This window comes from Hippopotamus amphibius, chromosome 13, assembly GCF_030028045.1.
Source record: "Hippopotamus amphibius kiboko isolate mHipAmp2 chromosome 13, mHipAmp2.hap2, whole genome shotgun sequence".
In the NCBI taxonomy this organism is placed as follows: domain Eukaryota; kingdom Metazoa; phylum Chordata; class Mammalia; order Artiodactyla; family Hippopotamidae; genus Hippopotamus; species Hippopotamus amphibius.
This window is the reverse complement of record NC_080198.1, coordinates 27112461-27131280: the sequence shown is the minus strand read 5'-3', so window position 1 is coordinate 27131280 and position 18820 is coordinate 27112461. Positions and strand designations below refer to the sequence as shown.

Sequence of the window (18820 nt, the reverse complement as noted above, 5' to 3'; positions counted from 1 at the left end):
ATAATGTTTTTGAGGTTTATCTCTTTTGTAGCAGGTAATACTGGGTCTATGCTTATTTAAACATAAGGCTTTAGGAGCCAAAACTGAGGGTGCCAAACAATGAATTCTCCCTCAAAGCTATTACAGAAATTCTGCTTGAGCTTCCAGCCTGCTGACCTGCCCTACATATTTTCACTTGCCAATTGTATCAGCCAATTCCTTAAAATAAGTCTTTGTGCATGTGTGTCCTATTGGTTCTACTTCTCTAGAGAATCCTGACTGATAGAACTATTAAATATAACGTTAACTGTCAGTTTTTCCTAGATTCCCTTTAGGAGATTGAAGAAGTTCCTTTAGAGTCCTAGTTTTCTTCTGTTTTTTCCAAGACCTGGTGTTGGAATTTGTCAAATAATTTTTCTGTGTCTGTTGAGATGACCATGTGATTTTGTTCTTTATTCTATTAGTGTTGTATGTTATACTAATTAAATATTTGCATGTTAAATCGACTTTGCACTCCTGGGATAAACCCCACCTGACTGTAGAGTGTAGCGCTGTATATATACTTGAATTTGCTACTAAAAAAAAAAAAAATTATACAGTTTACACACACTACTATATATGAAACAGATAATCAACGAAGACCTACTGTACAACACAGGCAACTCTACTCAATATTCTGTAATAACCTTTATGGGCAAAGAATCTGAGAAACAGTAGATGTACATATAGGTATAACTGAATCACCTTGATGTACACCTGAATCACAACATTGTAAATCAACTATACGCCAATATAAAATAAAAAATTTTAAAAAGTATACATTTTAGATTTATTCTATGTCTGATTCTCAAAAAAAGAGATTCATCTTAATCTTTCTAGCAAAAGATATATTTCCCCAGCTGACTACTTCTGCTTTGTCATGTCAAGAAGGTTAACAGTAGAGCGCATAAAAATTTCAGAGCTTGTTCTCAACTTAGTTGACATCACCTCTGGAATATATTATTTCTGCATAGGGCAGAGGCGCAGTTGTAATGTGTTTTCTCTGTCTCTGCCTGATCCCTGTCCATTAGGGTGATGCGTTGTAGCTACGTTCTCTTCCTCTGTTTCTGTGGCATATGTTCCCCAAAAGTCTTTATATTTATATGCATGCTGATTCTAGTCTGAAGGTAACTTTACACTCCCATTTCCTGTGACAGAGAGGGATTGAGAGAGGTGAGTGCCTTAATACGCATGCGTTCAAACTACACATGTTCAAAATACACGTGTTCAAACCTTAATATACATGCGTTCAAACTACACGTGTTCAAAATACACATGCATTCAAACTACACATATTCAAAATACACATGCTTTCAAACCTTAATACACATCCATTCAAAGTTAACACATATGCGTTTCAACATTGAAAACATCTCACAGTTAGCCAGAGGAAAAAACCTCATTGCCCTCATGATTTGTAATGACTCTCATCCAGTGTTGTGTGACTTTTAATTTTGAATTGTTTTCCTTTTCCTGTTCAAAAAATTTCCAAGAACATAGAAGAAAGTTGTGTTTAGTATAATGTTCACAATAGCAGAACATACTAAATTAAGGTGTTTTCTTGCAAGTAAATGCTCTATGTATTTTAGGAAAATTATTTAAAAATATTTTTAAAATGTGAACAACTCTGACAGTGCTTCTGCTCAACTCCCTTAATCTGATTACAAAGTTAGCAAATGTTTGATTACAAATCAAGAAGCAAAACTATCTCAAGTAACATTTTTTCCCTCAAATTTTCTTGCCCTGTCAAGCAAATGGCTTGGGTTGATTGTTTTCCAATGCACTGACATCTTTAGGATGGGGAGAGGTAAGATAATGTACCTTGGGGGAGATCCAGTGCTTGACTTTTGTATGTCTTACTCATTGTTATCCCTGACCCTTGAGCCGTGAGGATTGAAGTCATGTTTTCATCTTAACAGGTGCCTATGGTCCTGAGCACTGGGTCACATCTAGTGTCAGCTGTGGGGGCCGTCAGCAGTCTCCCATAGACATTGCAGACCAGCATGCACGTGTCAGTGAAGAGTACCAGGACCTGCAACTTGATGGCTTCGACAATGAGTCTTCTAACAAAACCTGGATGAAAAACACAGGGAAAACAGGTAGGCTGTGTCTTCTTTACCGATCTACAGAACAACATGAAATGTTTCTGGTGTCTCTGGCATTTAACTTGCCCATGACTTGCTCCCTTAGTCGTGCACGTTGCTATGGAGAACATATAGCTGAGTGAGAGCTTTGGAACTGGCCCTTGGTTTGAGAACTGGCCACTTGCTTTACTAGCTGTGTGATTTTGGGCAAACTGCCTAACCACTTTCTGCTTTAAATTTTTTAAAAATATGATAGGATAAAAATTAAAATGTCTGTGGATAATGAGGTTGTACCAGTCTCACAGGATTGTAAGGATTAAATGGTCAGTCCATGAGAGTATATAGAATGAACTTTTAGATATCTGTTCTAATATGGTGGCCACTAGCCATATGTGACTGTATCTAAATTTAAATTAATTAAAACTAAGTAAGGTCAAAATTCGCTCCCTCCGTTTTGCTAGCCACATATCGTTTTCGTTTTGTTTTTGTTTTCCGCTGTCTTAAGTTGCCTGTTTGTAATGTTTGAAAGCAGAGGAGACATATTCAGACCTTTGGATTTTTGGGGGTGGGGATAGGGGAGGGGGGGCCTTTATTTTTTCCAGCTTTTTTGTGATATAACTGACATATAACATTTTGCCTTTTCATTTTATTGATTGTTTCTTTTGTGGTTCAGAGCTTTTTAGTTTGGTGTCTCGTTTGTTTTTATTTTTGTTGCTTCTACTTTTGGTGTCATATCCAAATTATCATTGCCGCCACCAATGTCAAGGAGCTTTTGCCCTATGTTTTCTTTTGGAGTTTTATAGTTTCAGGTCTTAGATGTCTTTGATCTATTTCAAGTTAATTTTTGTGAGGGAGGCAAGGTAGTGGTCCAGCTTCATTCTTTGTATGTGAATATCCCATTTTTCCAGCGCCATTTATGAGCAAGACTATCCTTTCCCCATTGAGTATTCTTGGCTCCTTCATCAAATGTTTGTTGACCGAATATGCATGCGTTTATTTTTGAAATCTAGATTCTATTCCATTGCTTGCTGTGTTTATTTTTGTGCCAGTTCCATACTGTTTTCATTACCATGGCTTTGTAATATAATTTTAGATCAGAAAGTATAATGCCTCCAGCTTTTTTATTCTGCCTATGGATGGCTTTGGTTAGTCAGTGTCTTTTGTGGTTTCATAGGAATTTTAGGATAGTTTTGACTTTATCTGTGAAAATTGCTTTTGGAATTTTGATGGGAATTTCATTGAATCTATAGATCACTTTGGTAGTATTGTACTAGCCACATTTCATATGTTCAGTAGCCACATATGCCTAGTAGCTACCATATCAGGCAGTGCAGATAGAGAACATTCTATCATTGCAGTAAGTTCTGCTGGACAACATTGTACCAGATGCACAAATGGAAATAAAATTCTTATCTTCCTTGAGAATTCACTTTGTTAATATTTGTTATTGTATTAGAATACAGACGAGCACTCTTATCGCTTTATATATCAGACTAGTAGTTGGATCCTCCTGCTTCCTTTTACCTACCTCATCTGTCACTTGGGGCCCATGAATATGAAATATCCCATTTTCAACATTGCTAATGCAAAGAGCTGCTTTCCTCTTAATCACTGTTGTGCAAATAGCAGTTACAGAATGTCGATGGAAGTAGCAGAGAATGCCTTGCTGTGCCCCACTGTTTGATCTGAAAATAAATCCCTGGGTGTTATATTACACTTATGCCTAGTGCTATCTGGGATTCTGTTGGTGCTAAAGATATTTCTCTTATTTTTCAACTCTTACAACCCAACCCATTAAAACTAACTCTCCCTCTCTCTTTTTGAAAGGATCCGTTTGTAACCAAGAATGTCTCTACAAACCAGTCTTAGTATTCCCTTCAGGAGCCTTGGCTGCCTGAAGCCCCATGCTGAGCTAAAATGACTTCGTTATGTGTCCTTTGGTCCCATTCATGTTGTCGGTCACTGAGTTGCCTTTTTTTTTTTTTCTTCCCTAACCTAACTGGCGGCACATACAACTTTGGGAATCCGTTTTCTTTCTCCAAACCAACATTTGTCTGAGATTATTCATGGCTAATTGCTTTGGGTTGGCCTGATTTGTTCTTAGAATTGTTCCTCATTGAGCACAGTGATTCCTGGCTTTGGGCTCTTCTTCGTAATGTCCCCGTAAACAGTTCTTTGTGCCTTATAGCAGGCTACCTTCTCCTGTACTTTAATTCATTCATTTGAGCATCTGCTCAGGATAGACTTGTGTACCAGTGACGTTATTTGTACACACCTTTTCACCCCCACCTCTTTAGTCCCTCAGTATAGATGATGTGCTTTATTGTTACAATAGAGAATGTCTCTTCTAGTGGCCCTGCTTCATATTTCAAATATGAGTGTCCTTTGGAGACCTGTGATGGGAATATTACTCTGCAGACAATCTGAATGTGGTGGATGGGAGCTTTGCCACGCTGGGGTAATCAGATCCTGGAGTTGAGTGCCACCTCGGTGCCACATTCCGGAAGCCTGCCAAAGGCAATTCACTGGGCTCTCTGATATGGTTTTCTTCTTGACTTGCAACGCTTGACAGCCTTCTGCAGAGATAACACGTTTCAGTGACAGCTTTCAGCTTGGTATCTCCAGTGACAGGTTTTAGACGAGTGTAGGGTTCACTCAGTGCAAGTTGATTCATGACCTTGGCCTTCCAGAAGCTGATTATCAATCTCTGTCACTCTGCTGGCTTCCCAGAGTGATCCACAAGTTGTTGCCTGTCTGTGGGCACATGCGCGTGACTTCAGAGCACAGCCCTCCAAATATGAACGCATCTGTCTCCGAAATTTCAGAAGAAGCACGGCTTTCTGAGAAGTAGAAATAAATCCTCGTGACTTCAACTGTACTTATGACTACAAAATTTATGACATCATACTAGACAGGCCCATATGCCATGAATAATCTAACATGATTCTATAGGAGCAGTTTTTAAAAAGTGCCAACCATTTATATGCAGTTTTAAACGTGAACATCAAATTGTTTTTCTATTTTCTTAAAAGAGTTTCAGTTCATGTTTGTCTAGAAACTTGGATTCAAAAACCAGCCTGTGTTGTTGTTGTTGTTTTAAATAAGCATGAACCTAGAAACTTCTTTATTCTGCAGTTCTTACAATGCCAGGTGAGTTCATAAATACTCCAGTATTTTAGAGAAATGAAGATTCACTTGCTTTGTCAATTATGCTCGGATCATATAAATTGAGTTGAACATAGCACGAATACAGTGCAGTGTGCTGTGTGTCTGAATTAAAGGTGGGAGTTGATAATATACACAGTGAATAGTAGTGGTAGGCAACCCAGATAATATCAGTTTAAAAAACACACATATCATTGTACTATCGTTTTGTAAGATGTGACCATTTGGGGAAACTGGATAAAAGGGACATGGACCTCTGTATTATTTCTTACAAGTGAATGTGTTTCTACAGGTATCAGAAGGATTAAAAGCTTAATTTAAAAAACCCCATATGTCATGAACCACATTGTCTGTCTTTGTTATGGCCATTCATTTCATATCTAACTTTCATATCTAGGTGCCAAAAAAAGTTATTTTCCTTTAATCATTAATTTTGAAGCAACACATAGTTTTCTTCCCCAAAATTCTTTTCTTGAACCTTTCTCTTCTAGAAAATAAATTCAGGGAGGAATATTTATTTTTTCTGGTGGAAATTTACAGGTCACTTATCTGTTAAATAGACTGTCTTTTGGATATTAAAATATGAATATAGAAAGTTAATATTTAAAGCAGCCTGTTACATATGGACAGTAACTTTCCCATAAAACAGTTTTAATGTTCATATCTGTCTTAACCCTTGGAGAGGGCTATATATCCAGTCTCGCATAATCAATAGAGCAGCATGGTTGTACCTAGCCCACTTCTCGAAAGTTGTCTAAAATATCTTTACAAGACAGATAGCATCTCTCTTATTTCTTCCCAAAGTGCCATAACTGTCTATTGTGCCAGTTCTCATTTGACTTCATCTTAAGTTATTTCCTTTTCTTTCATTTTTGTAGAATGAAAAGATAATGCACTCATCAAGAACATTTCAAGATAATCTTGCTGTGCCTAGCCTTGGCTTCTAGCGACATGATCAGAGTTTAGGACTCAGATAGTGCTTCTGATGTGTGTTAATAAGCCATGGTCTCCTATGAGTTTTAACTATTTGGAGAGTGTTTTTGTGTTTTTTCACTACTTTTTCTTTTGCCTCCATACGAAGGACAAATAGTAAATGCATTTGCCGTAATGAATGTTATTCCATTTTCATACTTTGTGTTGGTTTACTATATTTTTTCTTTGCCTACCTTCTTACTTGTCTACATATACCATAGTGCCTGGTATAGATGGATTCACGAAGTAGTTGCTAAATTAATGAAAGTAGATCTAAATGGGGGAAATTGGTGTAGGTAAGTAGGTCAGGAACCACATCCTAATCTGTTGCTCAGTCCGTAAAATTCAGACAAGGATTAGGAGGTTATTGCATCCACTTTATTTTACCTGCTCCTTCAAACTTTTATGGTAAAGTGGCACCATAAGAACCCTTTGCAAGGCAGGAATAGAGACACAGATGTAGAGAATAAACATATGGACACCAAGGGGGGAAGTAGGGGGTGGGGGGGTTGGGTTGGGATGAACTGGGAGATTGGAATTGCCATATATACATTACTAATAAGAAAAAAAATCAAATTGTACACTTTAAATATATGCAATTTTTTGTATGTCAATTATATCTCAATAAAAGTTCTTATTAAAAAAAAAAAAAAAAAGAACCCATAGACTTAAACTAAGAGAAGAACAACCTCATTGCAGGCTGGTATAAAGAGAAAAATATAACCTTAACAGCCTCAGTCATTTCCACATGCTACTTCCCTAATTGAGCACGTACCCCCAGCTTAGTGCAAAAGGAGCATTTGGCCCTGCTGCTCTGCTTGCCCACAGGGCAAGGCTCCCCTGGGCTAAGCAAGTGTTTGACCTTGAAAGACACGCTGTGTTCTGTGGGTCACTGGAGTTACAGCTCAGACTAACTGCTGCCTCTGCACTGCCCTTGAAGAATCAGTGTTCTGGTCCAAGGTTGTTGGAGAAACTGATGCGAGCCTTACCTGAGAGTCAGTACCAGGCTGCCTTAATGGGCTTCTTACAGACTTTTCAGTGGTGATTTTCATGATGCTTAATTTCTACCCAAATTCTTGGACTTGCACACTTAGCCCGCACTCAAGAAGGCATTCCACAATTACCAGTATGATTGTCCAGCGTCACATGCATGTAAAAAGCCTTTAGCAATCCTGAGATTGGTAAGGAATGTTCTAGGAAAATGTGTGTGTCCCTGTCTTCTTATCTCTGTTCGGGCTTTCTCTTCTTTTGATTTCTATTCTTTCTGTTCTCTTGATGAGTATATCTCCATCTTTCACTTTTTTGTGGTTTCATTCTCTCCTGCCTTTCCTCTCACATCTCCCCGAATTTCCCCACCCTTGTAACAAGGTTCTGACTGTTGCCTATTGGTCTGTTTTCACTCCCAGCTCCTAGCTTTGGCCCCCTTCTCTCCCTTATTCCTGTCTTCCTTAGAGCTGGCTGCAGATGAGAACCAGAGTTTGAAAAGTGTTTTTGCTTGCTCTGTTTATGGAGTAGAGAGTCTGGTGTTGATGGTGAAAATCTGAGTATGTCCTCATTTCAATAAAACCTCTCTTCCTGATATATTGATGGGAAGGGCTTTTGGACAAGTGAAATACACAGTGACCTTCTAAGTATACTTTCTTGGGGTTTCCAGTTTTGCTTGATACCAAACCATCCACTTATTTTTATTCCATCACCCCCCACCCCCTTGGAGTGATCTTAAAGGTGTAAATGTGGGCGCTGAAGATGGTCCAGGGTGGGGTCCACTTTCCTGGATCACATTTTGTTTTCTTTAAGCTCTGAGTTTTGTTTTTGCCACTAATGAATTGGTCATTTTGCTCGCAGAGAGCCTGCCAAGGTTTCTGACTTAAAAGCATAGCATCAGCCAAGTAGACAGATGTTTGGAAACATCTGGGTGTTCAGCGCCACTGACCCTGGGCCTGCCCAACCCTGACTTCATGATACCCTGCAGCCTTCTGTGTTCGCTCAAGGTTGCCCAAAAACAAAAATTTAAATGTAATTAAAAAAAGATCTATTCTTCTTTGGGAGGATGCTAAATGTGCTTTGGCGCTTCACTTTAAATTTTTCTCATTTCAGATACCCAGATGCTTGGATTCTTTTCAGCCTGTTGCTATTCAGTCTTGCCTGAACCCTAGAATTCAAGTCAGAGCTTATTTCTCTGGGTCTCTCTTTGGCAGGACATGCTGCAAGTCCTGTTTCCTGTCTGCTGAGCTCCACTTCCTCCCTCTTATCCCCACGGCCCCAGTCCCTGTGCTCAGGTGGTAGCAACTATTTTCTGGGTAGACTGAAGCCTACTTTACCAATTATAGAATGGGCAAACTGGCACTATGTTATGTAACTAGACTCAAAACTAAATTCAAAATTTTGAATTTTGAGGGTAATTTTTGAAGTGTGCCTTACTTTTTGGGGGCACAGAACCCTCTGTTAGGTTGTCATCTGCCCTATGTTGTATGATTAAAGGGTTTACTAATCCACTTTGTTGCTCTGGCTCAGTTTAGCAGTGAGTTAACGGAGCCCCCAGGATAATCCCATGACTTGGTGTCTCTTGTCGCTCTCAGGCTGCTCCGACTCACCTTGTCTGTCCACTGTCTCTTTACTGGATCGAATGCAGTAACTTCCTGACTTTGTTTCTACCAACCAATGTTGCTTTCCTTCCAGGCCTTCTCCATTTAGTAGCCAGAATAATCTCCTTATTTCCCTAATCTGATCATGTCTGTGTGTCTCTCCCTCTTTCTTTCTTGTTCTCTCTCACCATATCGAGGACCTCTCATTTCCCTTGGGGATTCAGACCCACTACTCACTGTCCCTGCTTTGCTCTCTCGCTTCTAGGTCACACCCTGCTCTCTGGGCACCAGTCACCCTGGCTTCCTCCACTTGCTCCCACTACCACAGGGCCTTTGTAGGAGCTTTTCCTCCTGCTGTGCCTCCCTCTTGTCAGCCCTTTGGCAACATAGCTCATCTCTCACCTCAGGTCCTTCTCCAGTCTGGGGTTGGATGCTCACCACTTACTGCCTCTCCCACTCGCAGGGTTGCTTTTGTTGTCTCTTTAGTTGCTGGAGCCTGGCTTTCCCACCTCCATGAAGGCAGGAGCTAATGTCTCATTTACTTACCTTTCCTTGTCCAGTAGTTACTTGCTAAATATTTGAAAAAATAAATGGCAGTGCCTACAGGGAAGTTAGTAAAAGGCTAGAACTAGAGCTTGTATGTTTTAACTTCCAGACCAGGGCATTTCCCTTTTTACGAGGAGCCTAAAAGCATTCCCTGATGGACACTGGAATTGTCAGTGGTCTGGAGGTCTCACCGTTACAATCTAATAATGGTAGTCTTTTCCCATCTTGTAGTGTTAAAAAATTGGTTGGAAAGTGGTGGAGGTAAGATAGTAAGGGATTTATTTTCCTTCTCATCCATTTTTTTTTTTTTTTAACATTTGGCATCTGCTGCTGTTTACTCAGACTTTAGTGTGAACATTTGCTTTAGGCCAGCATTATTTAGACACATTGAGTTTAATTTATAAACAGTTAGTGGATGTCCTGGGAAGAACGTGGTGAATGCCTGGTACTCGGTCATCCCGTCAAGCTCAGGAGGAAAGTAATTCCTCATCCATGGTGTGACTCCTACCTCCCGCCTGCCCCTGTGTAGAGCATTTTTACATTATGGGGGGGGGGGGGCCTGGACACAAGGGGAATCTGTGAAAGCTGTGGATCCTCTCCCTAGGATAACTTTTACAAACAATACTTATACAACGCTATCTATTTTTTAAATATAAGTTTGAGGGTTATGGCATTATAGTTTGACATCTGTGTACACTAAAGGTGATCACCACCACAAGTCTGGTTATATCCGTTACCATACAGTTGATCCCCTGCACTCATTTTACCCACCCCGCGGCCTTTCTCCCCTCTGGTAACCACTGATCTAATCTCTGTATCTGTGAGTTTGTTTTTGTTTTATTTTGTTAATATGTTTTGTTTTTTTAGACATCACATATAAGTGAAATCACACATATTTGTCTTTCTCCTTCTGGCTTATTTCACTTAGCCTAATACCTTCAAGGCCCATTCATGTTGTTGCAAATAGTTGAATATCATTCTTTTTTTTTTTTTTTTTTTTTTTTTTAAGCTCTCTTTTGGAATATAATTGCTTTACACTCTGTGCCGGCTTATGAGGTACACCAAAGTCAATCAGCTGTATTTATACACATGTCCCTATATCCCCTCCCTCCCGTGACTCCTCCCCACCCTCCCCATCCCTGTTCTTTTAGATGACTGAGTAGTATTCCATTGTATATACATGTACCACATCTTCTTGATCCTTTCATCTACCTATAAATACTTAGGTGGTCCCCATATCTTGTCTGTTTTAATAATGCTGCAATAAACATAGGGATGCATATATCTTTTCAAATTAGTTTTCATGTGCTTTGTATAAATAACCCAAGTGGAATAGCTGGGTCATGTGATAGTTCTAGTCTTACTGTTTGTGTAGTGGAAACATTCCCACCAACAGTGCACAAGGGTTTCCTTTTTCCCACACCTTTGCCAATACTGATTTCTTGTCTTTTTGATGATAGCCAGCCTAACAGGTATGAGGTGATATTTCACTGTGGTTTTGATTTGCATTTTCCTATTAATTAGTGATGTTGAACATCTTTTCATGTGCCTGTTGGCCGTCTATATGTCTTCTTTGGAAAAATGTCTATTTAGATCGTCTGCCCAATTTTCAATTGGAATTTTTGTTTTTGCTGTTGTTGAGTTGTAAGAGTTTTGTTTTTTTTTAAGACACAAACAAGCACTTTTTTAAACAATTTTTTTAACAGTTTTTTTTAATTGTACACTTTATTTTTATTTTTGGCTGCATTGGATCTTTGTTGCTTCGTGCAGACTTTCTCCAGTTGTGGTGATTGGGGGCTGCTCTTCATTGCGGTGCACGGGCTTCTCATTGGGGTGGCTTCTCTTGTTGTGGAGCATGGGCTCTAGGCATGCGGGCTTCCGTAGTTGTGGCTTGTGGGCTCTAGAGCACAGGCTCAGTAGTTGTGGCTCACAGGCTTGTTCCAAGGCATGTGGGATCTTCCCAGACCAGGAATTGAACCCATGTCCCCTGCATTGGCAGGCGGATTCTTAACCACTGTGCCACCAGGGAAGTCCATGTATGAATTCTTTAGTATTTTGGATATTAAGCCCTTATCGGATATGTGAATTGCAAATATCTTCTCCCACACAGTAGATTGCCTTTTTGTTTTGATGGTGGTTTGCCTTTTTGTTTTGATGGTGGTTTCATTTACTGTGCAGAAGCTTTTTAGTTTGATGTAGTTGCATTTGTTTATTTTTGCTGTTGTTTTTCTTGCTTTTGGAGTGAGATCCACAAAAGCATCAGTAAGACCCATGTCAGAGAGTTTACTGCCTATGTTTTCTTCTAGGAATTTTTATGGTTTCAGGTCTTACATTCAAGTTTTTGATTCATTTTGAGTTAAGTTTTGTGTGTAATGTAAGATAGTCATCTAGTTTCATTCCTTTGCATCTGTCTCTCCAATTTTCCCAACACTGTTTATTGAAAAGACTGTCCTTACTCCATCCTATGTTCTTGCTCCTATGTTGTAAATTAATTGTCCATATATGTGTGAGTTTATTTCTGGACTTTTACAGTGCCGTCTTCATGCTATTATGTGGTGAATGAATGACTGTTCTGGGCATTCATCCCATGTCAGTCTTGTGATCTCATAACAAACTTGTGAAGTTGTTGTAGCATTCCAGTTTTACAGAACAGGAACCAAAGCACCCAGAAATGCAGTAACATTGTCAAAACTGTATAGTGGCAGATCTAGGACTCAAATTCAGACCCAATGGGCTCCAGAGTCCGGCTTCATTTATGCACCCATGCTCAGAATTTGTCTTCCTGTTTCAAGAGGGTGTAGACTCCGAAGTCCATGAGTGGCTACTGCTGTGGACTCTGGACTACAGGTTAAGAAAGTCTGCATTTGAAGCCCCCAGCTTCTTCCACTTCTTCATCATTCTGCTTTGATTTCATCACAATCCACATTAGCCGTTGAACAGCCAAGTGCCTCATTCTAGAAAGTGCACTCCTAGGTACCTCTCCCACCTTTTCCTCCTGGCCCATCTTTCTCTAGTCTTCAGCTGTTGCCTGCTACCTTCCTAAATGTTGCCTTATCCAGATTCAGCTCTTAGTGTTACTGTTTTAAAATTTAAATTAAAATGTATTTATTATTATCGTATTATCATTTACTTACTGTTTTTCTTTGTTGACGCAGTTAATTTTAATTAAAATGTTTTGTTTTAAAATCAGTTCATTTATCAACACCTTAATGCAAAAGCCTGTGCATTTGACAAGGATAGACTTGTGTAAAAAATTACGTCTGTGATCTATGGAAATAAATCAAAGGTACCAACGTTATTAAGTTCTAGCTTAAATATTTACTTTTCGGTAGAAGGGGAAAATGAATGAGTATCATAGAAAGGTGGAGGGCATCAAATTGAGATTTTCTTTTCATTGATGTGACCAAAAGAATAGAAATAATGGGAATATGTTTTTTGCTCAGTGTTTTAGTAAATTCAAAGCAGCCACTTAACACTTAACATCTCAAGTATTTGGGCCAACACTGATTTTGCTGTTTACTGTCCCTGCTCAAGGACACGTTTTGTTTTGTGGGAAAGACAACATTGCTTTAAAATGAAACTCTGGGGCTTCCTAGGTGGCGCAGTGGTTGAGAATCCGCCTGCCAATGCAGGGGACACAGGATCGATCCCTGCTCCAGGAAGATCCCACATGGCACAGAGCAACTAAGCCCATGTGCCACAACTATTGAGCCTGCGCTTTAGAGCCCATGAGCCACAACTATTGAGCCCATGTGCTGCAACTACGGAAGCCCATGTGCCTAGAGCCTGTGCTCCACAACAAGAGAAGCCACGGCAACGAAGAGCCCGCGCACCGCAATGAAGAGTAGCCCCCACTCACCGCAACCACAAAGAAAGCCCACGCACAGCAAAAAAAGATCCAACACAGCCAATAAAATAATAAATAAATAAATAAATAAAATAAAAATAAATAATAAAAAAATAAAATGGAACTCTGTCAGCAAATGGAGAGTCACACCTGTGTGGTCACCCTGTGCTGTGCATAGGTTGACAATAACCCGCATTAACTGGGTGCTTGTTGAATTGCTGGCACCGTGTTAAGTGCTTTCTGTGTTGGATTTTCTGCAGGCTTCAAAACAGCCTTACCAGGTAGGCACTGTTACCGCCATTTGAATAATGATGGAAACCCAGACACAGAGAAGTCAGGTAACTTGCCCAGGGTCACTCCCGCTGTTAAGTGGCAGAAGGAGATTCTCATCCAGATCTGTTTATCCTGTGAGTTCACAGTTCTTCCTACATTCTGTGCTCTGGAGCAACCACCCTTGGTATATTTTGTGGTGAAACAGAGCCATGCTCTCAGTGGCCATCAGAAAATTGTTGCATGGTAGCTGGGCAAGTTCTTTCTTCCAAGTGTTATATGTAAATAAGAATTTAAGCCATTTTCACAAGGTGGGGGTGGTATGTGCATATAGTGTGCTGTGTGCTCTAGTGAGAGATACTGTAAAATGAAAAATGTGATTAGTGTTTCAGGTTGTACAGTTCCCTAATTATGCTTTTAATTATTCATGTAAAACAAGTATAATGACCCCTGACAGAGACATAAATGATTTAGGTAAAATCAAATATGTATAAGATGCTGCTGAGTCCCTGGATGTATTGTAGCAGATGCACTCAGAATGCTTTGGCTTCATCCTTTGGATGCAAAATGTTATGTACAGAATCTGTAACCGGCGAGAGTAATCAACAGTGTTTAAGACACTACTGAGCTAATTCATCGGTATGTTGGCTTTGGAACACTGGTTTAATACAATAATTTGTCTTCTAAAATATCTTGTATTCCAGGGATCACCAAATGAAAACCCCACCTGCTTGTTCTTATGTTTTTTAATGGCTGGAAAAAAATCAAAATGTATTCCATGACCTGTGAAAATTATATCCATATTTTAGTGTGGATAAAGTTTTATTGGAATATAGCCTCACCCATTTATTTACATATTGTGTCTGGCTGCTTCTGTGCTACAAGGACTAAGTTAACATGGAGAAAATATTTACAAATGAATCAACAAATGGTTAATCTCCAAAATATATAAACAGTTCATCCAGCTCAATATCAAAAAAACAAACAAACCAATCAAAAAATGGGCAAAAGAAAAAAAAAGGGCAGAAGACCTAAATAGGCATTTATCCGAAGAAGACATACAGATGGCCAAGAGGTACATGAAGAGCTGCTCAACATCACTCATTATTAGAGAAATACAAATCAAAACGACAATGAGGTATCACCTCACACCGGTCAGAATGGGCATCATCAGAAAATCTACAAACAGTAAATGCTGGAGAGGGTGTGGAGAAAAGGGAACGCTCTTGCACTGTTGGTGGGAATGTAAACTGATACAGTCACTATGGAGAACAGTATGGAGGTTCCTTGCGAAACTAAAAATAGAGTTACCATATGACCCAGCAATCCCACTGCTGGGCATATACCCAGAGAACACCATAATTCAAAAAGACACATGCACCCCAATGTTCATTGCAGTGCTATTTACAATAGCCAGGACAGGGAAGCAACCTAAATGTCCATCAACAGATGAATGGATAAGGAAGATGTGGTGCATACATACAATGGAATATTAACTCAGCTGTAAAAAGCAATGAAACTGGGACATTTGTAGTGACATGGATGGACCTAGAGACTGTCATACAGAGTGAAGTGAGTCAGAAAGAGAAAAACAAATATCGTATATTAACACATATATGCGGACTATTGAAAAATGGTACACATCAACCGGTTTGCAAGGCGGAAATAGAGACCCAGATGTAGAGAACAAACATGGACACCAAGTGGGGAAAGCGGAGAGGGTTGGGGGGGAATGAATTGGGAGATTGGATACCAAATTGTATACTCTAAATATATGCAGTTTATTGTATGTTAACTGTATCTCAATAAAAGTTAAAAAAAAAAAAACAGAAGACTAAGTTAAGTACAGCAGGAACCATAGGAGCCCCAAAGCCTTAAATATTTACTGTCTTAGCTTTTACAGAAAAATTTTGTCAACCCTTGTTCTAACCTGTGCCTAGCACATAGTAAGGGAACGTGCTGTAGCATGTTCAATCAGCATAAGAAACACTTGCTTTTATTTCATTTTATCCTTTAATTTTCTGTCCCACTAATTGAACGTTCACTGTATATTTTTCAGAAGTTGGGGGAAAACTGCCTTTGAATGCAGTAAAAAGAGATTTATACACGCAGTGTTCCTTCACTTGCTTTTAATGCTTCCTTTATACAGGGAAGTGCTGAAACTAATTGCACTTGTTTTAGAAATGGGACATTAGTCTAGTCCCTACCTTTTATGGAGACCTAATTTTCATGCAGGATTTCTCTCTAAGGCTCGAACTAGGATCTCTTTAGGAAGAGGAGACAATGAGGATATGAAAGCTCTTCCCTGCCTTAAACGAGCTTAGCATTTGATCACAGACCATTTAGTATATTGATTGGCACCTTATGCATATTTAGCTGCCAGTAAATTTTGTTGAATGAATGAATGAATGAATGAATTCATTTTAGACAAAAACAAAAGAAGGGGGGGGTGTATTACGTTCCTCTAGGAAAAGTTATTTTTCTGGTATTATAAGACCAAGCAATTTGTTATTGATTTTTGTTTTCCACATTTCAAGGAAGAGAGATGTGATTTTGAAATTTAGGGTTTGAGATGGTTGAGGTGCTCTATGTTAAGGACTTCTTATATGTTCTTTCAGATGGGCTAAGCAAAATTTTCTTATGCTTAGAATTAAAAGAAATAGTAAAGTAAATCTACTTCTCTGCAGTTATTTGAGTGCCTTACTGAGTAGAATTTTCACTGTACTTTTCCTGAACACCATTATTAAATATGAATGCATTCCCCAATCCCAGCTATCTTCCCAGTGTTACTGTGGTACTATTGGTAGAACCCCTGCATAGCTTATTTCCTGATACCTTGCCTAAGTTTTCTGATCAAAGAAACATGTCTTTTGCATCCGGCTTATATATAGTTCCCATTTCATTATAGACCTTGAATCTTGGTGTAGCCCCAGGAATCAGTGTTTAAAGAAGAAAAATAATTTTGATCATCAAGCAGATTTAGGAGACTCTGATTCAAAGCAACTTTGTCATTGTCTCTGTTGTTTTTTTTGTTTGTTTTTTGTTTTTTTTGCTGTTTTGTTGTTTTGTTTTTTTTCCAATTGTGAAATGGATAAGATATTCTGAGGCCATTCCTTGGGAATTTTCATGAGTTAGAGTCAACTGGCTCTTGAGAGCATTCTGCAGGTAGAATGTGCTAATTTATTCAGATTGGTGATTTTGGCTTGTTTTTTAACAGGTACATGAGGAAATGATTCATATCATGTAATCATCAACTTTATTTGAAGCAACAGGGGAAATCTTTCACAGTTGTTGGTCTTGAACTCATTCTTGTTTCTCTTCTGCTTTACACAGTTGCCATCCTTCTGAAAGACGACTATTTTGTCAGCGGTGCTGGCCTGCCTGGCAGATTCAAAGCCGAGAAGGTGGAATTTCACTGGGGCCACAGCAATGGTTCTGCGGGCTCTGAACACAGCATCAATGGCAGGCGCTTCCCCGTGGAGGTGAGAGAAACTTGAGATGTCAAGGGCAGCCGTGCTTTGGGTCTTAATGTTAAAGAGATGCTTTGTCTTTACCCCAAGTCATTTTGCAAGTCACACTTGTACCATCCCTGCCTTTGTCTCTGGGAATCTTTTATATACAGCATGACAGCTGGATAGCTATCCTCAAGTTCCTCATCTGTGTTTAACTGATGAAGCATATAGACTAAGTCAAGGATGTCGTGGTTTGAGCAGACTCACTCCTGGTGGATCATTTCGAACCCTTGGTTTCACTTGACACGGTTTCTTTTCTCTGTCCTTTTCTGAAACCCTGCTTTCTAAAGGTGAAATTCTGTATGAACCTCTGGTGACTTCATTTTCACCCTTTAGAAAAGAGAAAGTGTAGTTGATACGAGAAGAGAAGCCTCAGAATCGTCTCTCATAGGGAAGCTGCTTTGAGGTCTGTGTGCTGTTGAGAAAGAGGCTGTGGCCATTGGTCATATGACTTGCTGTTAACTTTGCTGCATCGATAGTGACATTTTGCCTCCTTGGTGTCAGTTTTCTCAAAGATCCATGAGAAGAAAGGGCGGGTGCAGTAGGTCATGTGTATCTTTTTGGTGATGGGGGGAGGGAGCACGTTTCCAAGCTCCTTTTTTAATCTTTGATGGGGACAACACCTGTGTTCCATGGTTAACGGTATTTTTATACCTTTAATCACGATCAGGATGTGAATATTCTTTCATTGGGACAAACATATTTGTTGATTGTTTGGATGCCCATGTGGTAAGCTCTACAAATTTGTAGAAGAACTGAGTAGATTTGTACCGAAACCTGTGGCTGAACTCAAACATGGAATGACAACTCTTGGTGTCTTACGACTTCAGCACATCCTGACTTCCTTAGATCAACTGATGAGTACTTTTGATCCTCCTCCATAGAGAAAAATACATGTATGTACACACAGTTTTGCACAGAATGTATAGCGTTTCATCACCCACCCTCACTCCCCAAGCCCATTCATGGACCCTTTAGACAACCTTGAACCTTAGGTGAAAAATCCCTATGAGAGGAGAAAATCAATAGTATTTCTTTTGAAATAGATGCTTATATTCACGTGTTAATTTGTTTTTTATCCATGATTGCTGGAGAAACCAGAGATCACCATTCTGAGAAAGGGCTGCATATATTTTTCTTGTTGAGCTGACAAATTCACAGTATAAAGAATTCTTCCTATATTAGGGTTCGTCTCTATGAGCCCTTCTATGCAAGTCACATTAATGTTATGCCTTATGAGGAGAGTTTCTACTTAATGGGCTCTCCTTCTCCTTTTATGTTGAATGAATCATTTCTTAGAAATCTTAGCTCGATTTGTACTTGGAAAACTTGATTCCTAGAAGCCAAGTTGCATCAGATTTTTAAGTTTGGGGTTTCTCTTTTGCTCCTGCGGGCCAGTTCCCATTGGCAGTGTCACTGAAGAGAAAGTTTGAGCCTAGCTAGCTTGGCTCTAAAGCTTCTTTATCTTCGAATTGGGTTGCCATTTGTTTAGTTAGTGTTGTTCTGGACAAAGGACCTGTGCTTGAAAGTTTGAAAACTTAATTTGGCAGCCGCCTTGGAAAGGAAAAACTCAGGAGGAAGGAACTGGGAACTTCTGCCTCATTCCTAATCATATTCTCAAAAGCCTGTCTCCCCCTATTTGATTTTGGAAAAATGAATAGACTAGATGAGTCTTCTTTTGAAAAGTTATTACTCTAAGTGTCTTTTTTTTTTTTTAACTCAAAGAGGGCCATGAAATTCAGAAGCTAATTAGAAATGGCAGCTACAGTGCTCATATTTATTGTTTGACCAAGCTATTTGAATTTATTTCTTCTAAGTAAT

At 39.3% G+C, this 18820-nt stretch overlaps 1 protein-coding gene across 4 annotated transcripts in view; it reads left to right on the top strand.

Moving 5' to 3' along the window:
- PTPRG (protein tyrosine phosphatase receptor type G) overlaps positions 1-18820 on the top strand; it is a 690680-nt gene that overhangs the window by 392383 nt on the left and 279477 nt on the right. For all 4 annotated transcript variants that reach the window (XM_057705084.1, XM_057705085.1, XM_057705083.1 and 1 more), the window contains exons 3-4: positions 1938-2117; positions 16821-16969. In XM_057705084.1, the coding sequence (XP_057561067.1) occupies positions 1938-2117; positions 16821-16969 (329 nt within the window). The remainder of the gene's footprint in view (positions 1-1937; positions 2118-16820; positions 16970-18820) is intronic.